General features: G+C 41.1%; 1 protein-coding gene across 1 annotated transcript; it reads right to left on the bottom strand.

The window, feature by feature from the left end:
* Positions 1-966: 966 nt before the first annotated feature.
* On the bottom strand, positions 967-6,652 carry LOC146322083 (olfactory receptor 4D9). The gene is made up of 2 exons (XM_084727447.1): positions 6,436-6,652; positions 967-2,373 (listed from the first exon to the last, which is right to left on the bottom strand). Exon 2 carries the CDS (start codon positions 2,336-2,338, stop codon positions 1,274-1,276), a length of 1,065 nt encoding a protein of 354 aa, XP_084583573.1. The 5' UTR covers positions 2,339-2,373; positions 6,436-6,652; the 3' UTR covers positions 967-1,273.
* Between the last annotated feature and the right edge of the window lie 4,556 nt (positions 6,653-11,208).

Consider the following 11,208-nt stretch of genomic DNA (forward strand, 5'->3'; position numbering starts at 1 on the left):
TGCAGCCCCTGGGATCCGCGCCACAGCAGGATGAAGACAGCGCTCCGGCCCCCGGGCCTCTCGGACAGTGTTTCAGGTGTGGGGGCGGGACACACATGCCTAATGTATATGACAAACGTAATATGACAAACAAACAAAAATTAAAACAAAGTCAATATTCTGCTTAAAAATGTCACAATTTTCTCCACTGGTTGTCTGAAAAGTGGATTTTTTTGATGCCACCAATCAACATTAAAGTGCTTATAAAACCGAATGAATGAAGCTAGAACCTTTTTTTGTCTGAAACTAGAAGATTGGTTCTTTCTTTTAATATGTCCCATGTGAACATATTTATAGAATGCAAAATTCTCTGGGTGTTGAAAAATCTGTGAATTTTGTCAAAAATGCTGGTGCTGGCTGGCAACTTTAGTAAAAAATGTTGGCGGGGAAATACCCCACTTCTTACGTTACTTTATGCTGTACAAAAGGTTCATTATTAGAAGGAAGGCCAGCTCAATTTATGTGAGTTATTAACCTTTAAATAGCCTCTGCTGCCAGCGCTCTTTGAAGTGAACAGACTGACTCTAAAATCAGTTGTTTTATGGTAAGAAGATACTTTTCATGGTCAAGAACCCAGGAAATGTCAGTTTACCCTCACTAAGACTGTTTTCTGATTGACTTCGATCTAGAAGCACAATCTGTACACATGTAATTTACTGAGGGACATCATTAACTAACTTGTGATGCCACAGACTGTGTTGTGTTTATGTGCGGATTATTTCAGAAGTGGAGTCAGCTGCTATTAAATGAATATTTTGAAGAACATAGTATTTTTTAGAAGTTGGGAGGAGTTCACCAAAATCTGTACCCAATATGTCAGTATCTCACTGAGAATATGTGTTGGCTCGTGGCCTACAGACATGATGTAAAATATATCTCCCTGACTGAAGATCCCAGTATGAACACAGTGTGGAATCAGAGAACAGATTTTGTTTGAATGATGTTTTTAATTGATCATGATCAGCTTAAAACAACCATTCCACAGACTGAAGCAGGCTTCTGTAATCGCAACATTACACAGAACAAGACAAATGTCCACCAAAAAGGACATTTAAAATCCAATATTTGAGATCTGAAAACTTTCCATGCTTATTAATTATGTAAAAAAAACTGTAATGTCACAACAGCGAACCACAGAACATGCAGACACGTCTCGTAATGAGACTCACAAAGTGTTGAACAAAGAGTTTGTGTGACAAACAAACACCTGAATGATGCTCAGTCCAGCTCAGGTTCAACTCTCATCTTTGGTCCCTGATTTCTTTGAGTTTTGATCGTGTTTTTTTCTCTGAAAAGGCATGAGGAGCTTGTGTGCACGAAGTCTGAACTTCTGATCCCTCACACTGTAAATTATCACATTCCAGCAACTGTTGGTGGCCAAACTCCAGAAGGCGAAAAAGGAAAAGTTGCACCATTTATTCCCCAAAACATTCCCGACCACAAACACAGCGATGGGGGTGAAGGATGCGGTAAACGCCACAGTCAGCGTGCCGATCGTTTTAGCTGCTTTGATGTCAGAGAAAGTTGGTTTGGTGGTGCTTTGGCACTCGCTCTCAGCCAGGTGTTTCCTGCGCTTTGAGTGTTGCCTGATGCTGGACAGAGAGATGATGTTAATGACCACAGTCCCACCCAGGAGGGTGAAGTCAAACGCAGGGAAGAGGAGGAGGATGTTCCAGGCCTGGCTGGGGAACTCGCCGATGGTCCCCAGAGCGTAATTACACATCCGGCTGCAGGAGTTGTACTCCAGAGCAATCTCACTGCTGAAAACCATCGGAGACACCGCCAAGAAGAAACTCCCCACCCAGGAGAGGACGATGAGGGTCGTGGTCCTTTTACGTGTAATCACAGAGTCTTTGTGCAGCGGCCTCAACACGGCGATGCTTCTCTCGATTGTCAGCAGAAAAATCGTCGTGATGGAGACCAAGGTGCACCCAGCAAAGATGGGGCCGATGACATTGCACGGGTGGAAACTGACAGACTGCGAGTTGTATGAAGTCCACTCTGGTGCCGAGTCGGTCACCATGAGGTAGACCTCGGCGTAGACGGACAGCGGCACCACGAATATCCCCACCGCCAGATCAGCCACCGCCAGGGACGCCTTAAGGTAGCCCTGCGGCGTGTGGAAGTGTTTAGTCCCAAGAATCACGGCCAGAGTCACCAAGTTCCCAAACAAGATGGCGAAGATGAGCAGCACCATGAAGAGCACCATGAGGATTTTGTTGGCCAGAGTACAGCAGCACACGGTGCAGTGTGCCGGTTCAGTTCGGTCCAACATGGTTGGCGTGCTGGTCTCAATCATTTGGTAAACTCTCGCTGCAACATTCACTTCATGACCTGAAATCAGAACAAATGAGAGAAAGAAAGATGTCAGCTCAGAGTAACAAACACATCAGTTAAAGGATGCCATGTGAAAAAACTGCCCTGTGCACACATCAAGAGAACTCAATAGAGAAGAGAAATGTCCTCAGTCCTGGAGTAAAACCCCTGTCTGTTTTTTTCATTGACAATGTAAACTGACTGAGCTGTGATGGATATTAAAAATCTTTTGGTTGAATCATCAGCACAGCACAAAAATGGCGACAAGTGAAAAATATGTCATTCTTTGATTAAAAAAGCCAAGGGCACAAGTCTGTGGATGTAAAGTCAACTTGAATTCTCAAGATCCGTTTCAGTAAGAAGCATCCATTCAAAGAGCTTTATATTCGGTTGAATGCATCACTAACGCCTGGTGCACAGTCAAATGTTAACTGATTTTAATATTAATATATGGCCCAACTAGCAGAGTGTTTATGGCTTACGTGTGTCCTGTATAAAAGACGGCTCTGTAACGGCCTCGAGACTGTATTCTCTGTCTGTCTCGGAGGCTGAGTTTGTCCTGTACTATTCCATAAAGGGCCGAGTGGCTGCAGGGTTTTGTTCCAACCAATCAAAAGCACACCTGATTCGACTAATCAGCTGTTTGAAGACTGAAATCAGTTGATTAAATGATTTCAGCCTGGCGTGCTCCGGCTTGGTATGAATGAAACCTGCAGACACATGGGCTTTATGGAATAGTTTGGACAAATCTGACTGTTGCCTGCTAACAGCAGCTAACAGCTAACTCTTACAGTTACTTTAGCAACAAGTAGGCTAAAGCTATCGGTCTATGAGGAGATGAAGGATATCAGAGGGAAAACCAGTACTTTCTCCAGAAAATATGCTGTAGTTTCATCCAAATCACTGAATATAGTTATAAAGTTGTGCTTTTGTTCCAGAAAAAGACCATCAGGAGGGGTGAATTGGACCCCATATCTGACAAATTATCCTCTATGTGGGGCCGCCATAAAGGCAAGTTGAAGCTGAAGATGACACAAGAAACCATACAACCCCATCGTTAGACAGGATGTTAGTATTGGGTTACGTTCAATGACTTTTCAGAAAAAGCAGCAATTTCCTCACGTTCGATCCTGAGATCAACACATCCCCGATACTGGAGCTCACACTTTGTGCTGCAGGCATCAAGTGATGAAATGCACTGCAACGCAGCTTTACACAAACTTCTACCACCCACTGCACCGGCACTGAGTCTTTGCTATGAAAATTAATCTTGAACTGTAGAACATGAGCAAAATTTGCAGGGAATCTCAGCTCCATAATACATTTTTACATTCAGACACAGAGTTTTCAGAAGCTCTGATTTGCACCTGTACTCGGCAACAACAGGAGCAGAGGCTCATGGGCATTGGAGTATTTATGGCCATTCACAACACTAAACTGATGGAAAATTTGATTTTTAGATACAAAGTTAAAGTAATTAAAATTGATGGCTATGGAGCGCCCTGGTAGCCATGTTGTACCCCTCCTACTCTTCTCATTTCCTATATGGCTCTTTGTTGTCAACTGTCCATTAAAAAAATGGTTGTCCACGTGGATGTCTCATTGGAAAAGTCAAATGGTAATTTATAATTGTAAAAAGCTGTAGCCCTATCATCCCTGTGTTGCAGAAATATAACCTCATCACATCACAATATTGCTGCAAGTGGCAATTAGCGGGTTCAAGCTAAGCAAGCCTGCAGAGTTTCGATAACTGCCCACTCACAGTTCCATTATTTGTCCGCCTTCCATCCAATTTGAACGAAACTTGGAGTGTACATTCAGGGGCCAATGTGGGATGTCTTCAGTGAGTTTAATCAGGATTGCTCAAAGGTATCTTGAGTTAGGAGCCAGCATGTTTAAAGGCCACACCCACTTGCACCAATCAATGCAGCATTTCAGATGTTGGTTGATACTTGTCCCCAAAGTATGCACACTGAAATCGGTGAATAAGTACCTGTTTTGTTTTTTCACATTTGTAGCACTCCCTATGGGTTGGACTCAAAATACTTCAGCAGACCCATTTCCAAACACGGCCTACTAAATTAATAAATTATTTAAATAATAAAATTCATTATTTAAATAAGAAAAGTAAAAATGTGTTTCACGATGGATTGTGGAGGATGAACTTAGGACAGATGTACAATGAAGGTACAACTTCCTTTTAAGGACTTACAGAATAACGTATGTGTAATACTGTTATGCTGTGATTAGCAGGACTTTTCAGCTTTGAAATTCAAATTTTAAATACAGAAATAAGAGGCTGTAAGATACTGTAATGTTAGAAATGGTAAATTAAAGCAAGTGTATGACGCAGGTTGTTATTTTTCTTATTTCTCCAACTATAACTATTATAAGATGGACATTTTGTAGTGTAGCTTTTGGGTTTCAAGTACTAATAGTGGTCTAATCATAATGGATGAGTGTATTTATTGAATTTGATTTTAATGTTCATATGTTTTGTCTCACGTGCAACCTCACACATTTGCTTTGTCGGGGCTGTTGAGCTGAGAAATCAGTGGAGGTGAGATTACCTGTCCTGTGGATATTTTGTGACACCTGTGGAATAAAACTCTTTTGTGTTTTATTGAAAACTACACTGTTTGGACACGAGTGTGCCAGGACTACCGGCTAGGTCACATTTTTGCAGTGAGCATGCATGCATGGTCACGCTGCATGCCTCTCCTGCATAAGTCAGTGGCCACTCCTGTCCAAAAATGTCTGCAAAGGCATGAATAAACAAATAAATAAATAAATAAATACGCCTACAGTAAGTGCAGCTGCAATGGAGCTGTATTTTACAACTTATTTAATTTGTGGCATTTAAGTGGTAAATTCTAAATCAACGTTTAAATTTGTTTTTAGCTGAGGAGCCAGTGTTTTTTTCCATGTCCTAAAGTTCCTGCGTTGCTTATTACATCACTTCAGGGATGCGCTAACGTCAAGATGCGAGCAGCATGGTGATGTCAACAGCTGGAATCAACAGAACCGGTCTGACGTCGCTGATTCTGCTATGACTGACATCACGTGAGGCTGGACCGGTAGTCCCTCAGCACTGGATGGATGGATGGATGGATGGATACTATTTACTCCAGATGGATGAGAGGTGACGTCATAATCTGGCCGGACAACAGCTGTAGTAGTAAACAAAACCCAGCTGGTGCTCGTGGTCTTTAATCCGCAGAGGCACAAATCTACACTGCAGAGTCCGGCAGGTTCCTGGACATCCTTCATCCTCCATCCTTCAGTTACACTTACATTTAAAGTAAAAAATAATATTTAATACATATTAATATATATTTAATTATCTTGATGCTTTTGATGGGTTAAGCATACTGAGGAAAATGTACATTTACATCCTTAAGTAAATTTTCACTTTAAAATGTCCTTAAGGGATATTTCAGATATAAATCGGTCAAGCTGAACAGTGAAACCCGGTCATCACGAGAGCCTCCAGCACAGTTTGGTTCAGAAATGTTCCTTATTCTCCCTGTTCAGTCACCATCTCTTAACTTAAACAGATGTTAAATAAAACAAAAGACAGTTTTGAGGATGTCCATGTTGAGAGACATGAACAAAGACGCAGCTATAGGCGATCCTGTCATCACTTATTCTGCTCGTCACTTTCAGATGCCACGTCCTCGAGCCTATTTTTTCAGTGTATATCCATCTGCAGCGCGCAGTCATGCAGAAACCTCCCGCACATCCAGCCAATAATCCCCAGGACGCAAAGAGAAAGCCAACACTTTCCAGCGCGCACGGATCAACGCTGTCCAACAAGACTCCGTGCGTCTCACAGGACGCACACACGCTTTAAAAATGTACCAACAATGAGATAAGTCCTACTGCCACTCTTCTTTACGGAATGCACTCGTAATTTTCCAAAAAGCGCACAGCTATTGAGGGGTTTAGCGCACTTCCAGATTCCCTGGAAAGATTCCCTTCAAAACCAGTTTCCTGATATTTTTATAGAAGGAAAACTCATCCACTGCCTCACATATTCATGGTCAGAAAGTATCAAACATTACAGGAAACTCTACTCACTTAAATTCCTCTCAAGACGCAGACCCCATCCGTCCGTGAAGCAGCATTTCCCTCCTGGACGTCCACACAGCGGCTCCCACTGCAGCTCAAAACATCCCGCGGTCCTCAGGAGGGCAATAAAGAATTAAAAGAGTCCATCGTCAGAGCCAGAAACCAGATGTTGGTGCACGAACGGGAGGATGGTTCCGCGCCACCGGGTGCTGCGCTGCGCTCTGGTCCGCTCCGCTCCGGAGAGACGGTTAATAAAGTGTCTCCTCCGCTGGTCCCTCCATTGGCTGAGGATGCTGATGACAGAGCACCCCCACCCCCACCCCCGCCTGTAACATGAAGCCTGAGGATGAGGATGGTTGTACACCCTGTCACCCAGTCCACATGGTTCATTTATCTGACTGTGAGTTATCAGCTGTAGAAGAATTTCATCCTCTTCTAATTTTCTTTTTTCCCCTTAATTTCAGGCTTGAGTGAAAAGAGGTCCAACAGGACCACTTAAAATTTAACATGCGAAGCTCAGACTCATTTTCGATTCTGTTAAATTATTTTTATGATATTTATGCCATTTTGTGACCTTTCTGCAGGGGTGTAGCACCAAATTCTTGGCCCTGTGCATAAGCAGTCTCTGCAGGCTCCCCATCTCTCTCTCTCATGCATCTTTAGATTTATTTTTTTCTCTTACAAATATTTGACTGAACAACTGCAAAACCTGAATCTGTGGCATGTGAGTATGTACTGTACTGTACACAGTGTTGTGTTTGTTTTGGACCCCAGGAAGAACAGCTGTTGCTATGGCTGCAGCTAATGGGGATCCTAATAAATGAAATGAACTGTACCATTTTTAGAAATTATTTATTTATAGTTTTATAGTTAATATTTATATTTTTATAGCTTGCTACTGACTATGATGGAGGTGGGTCATATAAAGCTAATGGCATCAGCATTTTAACTTTAACAAGATTTCTTGTTTGAACAAAGGTGTATGTAATTTTTGCAAGGAGGAAATTCTTTCACTGGCACATTGTTGAAGCCCCTCGGCCCCACTGGGCCTCAGTGCAGCTCCACTGCCTGCTCCGTCCCTGGTGGTTATTAGGCTCGTCACTAACGAACTGTTTCATTCATCTACATTTAATCAAGCTATAATAACGCGTGATAATGTGCTGCACAGTTTGAAATCTGTTTATGTTATGCAAAAATATGACTCCCAGCCCTCCTGCTGTATTAGTTTGATCCATTTTTAAATTATGTTAGAAAGTTGTGCGTTCATAATCAACACAGCCTCTGAACCTGCTTATAACTGACCCTGATTATTTCTAGAATTTTTAACAAGATTTTTTCTTTGAGGATCTAATCATTTTCTTTTATAAAGATAAGGCTTGGAAGGAGCCTCAGAGAGCCTCCACTATAAAGATATATCATTTGGTATAAAGATCTGTCTCTCGGCCAGTATATTCAGACAGATTTAACTCAATTATGAGACTAATTACATATAAAAAAAGAAAAACAAACAAACAAACAGAAAAAAACCCTTTTCATTCCATGGTTTTTCATGGCCCTCCCCCTGTGGAGCCTGTGGGCGGTCAGTCCCACTTTCCCCTGATCTTCTGGGAGGAAATATATGATCAAAGGAAATGATGTAATCTTTAATTTATTGCTGCAAATAATGTACTGCTGTCGGTATCCCACTTAATTACATGTATTACAAAATGAAAGGAGAGCTGGACGTTTACATTTCCATAATTGAGTACTGCGGTCCAAATAGAAAGTTGGAACTGTAACCATCTTTTCTTGTTTGCTGCCGTTCCCCAGTTCTTCCAGGCTGTGGGTAATAAACGGGCCGCAACATTTCTTTCTTTCTCTTTGTTTAATTTTGACCAACACTTCAAGACAGAACAAACACACCCCAACTTAGGGGTGCGGCGACGTCTCTTCACTCTCTTGTGTATCACTCATACCTGTCCCCGCAAAAACAAGGGCAGGTGGGAACCAATCAGCTCATAACCAAGTGAATGCAATGACTCTACTTAAACACCGCACATGAATGTACAAATGAAACAATATGCAAAGTACTACAAATGACAATGAAATAATAATTTATTAGTAACTCAATAATGGTCACAGACCCATAGACTGTATATTAAATAGGTAAAATGCTATTTAATATATAATCTATGATTGAAGTGAGTTGTTTCCTCCTCCTCCTCCCTTGACTCGAGGAGGCTCAGGCAGGCTGCAGGAACACTGCACGACGAAGACGAGCTCATCATCGTAAATGTCTGACCTGCAAAGTGGTCGGTTTGGAAGTTTAGAAGTTTTCACAACTGAAAAAGAACATTATGTGCAAAAGTTTTCATGGTAAAAACAAAGCAGCTTGATAATAACAGACTGAAGTAGTTTGTTGCTTTAATTAACTCAACGTTGCATTTTTTTCTTAATTCAGTTTGACCTTCCAAAATTTAGTTAAAACCTTTCAATAAAATAAATATCAATTCAGTTCAAGTCAGTTCATTCACTTCAGCAGGCTTTATTAGCATGTGTTGCCAAGGCACAATTACAATATTAAAGACAATAAACTATGACAATGTAAATATCTATACTTCATAAAATGAATTAAAATAGATTACTAAAAATACAGTTTATATGTATTAACAAGTGCATGTTGGTGGTGTAGCTTGAATTTATATCTATACATTTCTATAGGTTATATCTGTCTCCCACCGCTTAGCAAAAGATGCTAATGGGCTGATTAGCCTGCAAATAAAATGACAATCTTAATGATTAAAAGATGTAAAGAGCTTAGAATCTTAGCAGGTTATTCAAATAATATCACAGCAATATTTTCCAGTGTGAACTGATGTTTGTGAATCACGATGATGAACTTTTGTTCCTGTATGGCTGCATCAATAGCGTGAGTCACATTGGTGAACAGGAATACATTTTAATTTAACAAAAAGAATTTCTCATTTATTTATTTATACTTTTTTCATATTTATGAATGAACAAAGGCCCAGATTGAGGTCAGTGAAGGGCTGGATTCAGTCCTGCTGTTCGTAAATATTGATGAGGTTAACTGTTTTACTGAGGCGCCATTTCTTTCTTTTTTATTTTTATTTGTTTTGTTTGTCTTGTCCTGTCTGTCTGAGGGTATCCCACACACATACAGTATATAGTACTGGTCTCACTCCACGTGGGTGGATCTGGTGGAGGCCCCAATCCTCTCAGTGACCCAGACCCAAGACCACTGGAGAGAACACCTGCGCAAATCCAGGAGGGTTGTGTCTCTTGCGCAGTTTAAAAGATACAATAAAAACAAAAAACTAGGAAAAGCAGGCAAAGTGGCCACGATCCCCAGAACTGCAGGGACCCTTGAATACTAATATTACACAACCATGAGGCGGTGCTGCTTTATTATGTGATCTTCAGGCCCTGTCTTGAGGAGGGTCCATGTGTCAGACCGTCATTATATCAGTTTTATGAAGCTCCGCATGAGTTCAGTCAGGAAGACTATCTTTATGCCTCATTCATCCCTAACCGTCTCTCTCTCACTGCTCGCTCTGCACTCACTCATCTCAATCAGCTGTCCATGGGCGCTCACTCTTTAAGTCACAGTCTCCATCAATCAGTCATGTCGTTGTGTCAGAACTCTGAATCTGTTCTCCTCTTTCAGCTGTCATTTCTGCACAGAATAGTTGCGACCCTCCTCCGCCCCGTTCTCCTCCAGTTCTTCTGTTCCAGAGCCCAGACTGAGCTCATCAGAAGTCCAGTCCTCATCTCATCCAGATCATCAGTCATCCTTTCATCATCACCACCACCAGCAGCGTTTCCTTTACTAATCACAGCTTCACTGCCCCTTTTATACATGAAGATGTCAAGGTGGAGTCTAACCAAAGACTTTTCACATTTCTCTGTCAGTGGTGCACATGTCACATAAATACATTTTGGACACTCAGAGCTAAATCTCTCCTGACTGAAATGCCTGTGTTCATTTTTGCATCATAATTTTTATTTTCACTAGAAAAAAACCCTGCAAAAATCACAATGACGTGACATTTGTTGGGGCCTGTAACAAACAAACACGTTTTCTCACATCTGGAGAAGAAGATTTGTAGCCCAGAACGTCTCTGCAGCACTACAGGACTTCATTATAATGCTGTTCTGTCACACAGTTTTACCGTTATCAAAAAATTGCAGCTTCTCCGCTTTGGATATTGCTCTTGGCCATATTTTGATATTGATAAAATTTCAATTAATTGAGGAGCCCTAGTTTTATATACAAAATATGAGGTACCATTGTGACATGTAACTAAGGTAAATGCAAGGAATGGAATGAATTAAATAAATAGAACAAACACCAATAAAGGGAAAACACAAAAACACTAAATACACACATTTATAAATTCTCCAAACCCCTGTACACCCACTGAAATCAATAATACAAGTTTGATTATAAACCATTATAGTAAAATTAATTCTAATAAGTAAGAAGCTTGGGCACAGGTTCACTAAACAATCAAAATTAAATTCATGAATAATTTATAATTCATCCATAAACTGTTAAAATAATCAGGTAAACAAACTGTTCGGTAATCATGCTGTTGATAAGGTATGTTGCTGCTTTAATGTAGTTTTTAAAAAATCACAGCAACAAATCTGGGGCGATGTACGTTCTCTACAGGGAGCGGCGGATCCAGTCATGCATACTGCAGCAGAGAGAGGGAAATGTGACAGAGCGCCGGACCTCCTTTTCTGTCCTCTTGAGGAATAAAATGACAGTAAACAATG

The sequence above is a fragment of the Lutjanus erythropterus genome, chromosome 9 (genome assembly GCF_056507025.1).
Source record: "Lutjanus erythropterus isolate fLutEry1 chromosome 9, fLutEry1.hap2, whole genome shotgun sequence".
NCBI classification, from domain to species: domain Eukaryota; kingdom Metazoa; phylum Chordata; class Actinopteri; order Lutjaniformes; family Lutjanidae; genus Lutjanus; species Lutjanus erythropterus.

What these genes read in the sequence shown, in the direction of transcription:
- LOC146322083 (XM_084727447.1), bottom strand. Translation starts at nt 2,338, where the DNA reads ATGATTGAGACCAGCACGCCAACCATGTTGGACCGAACTGAACCGGCA.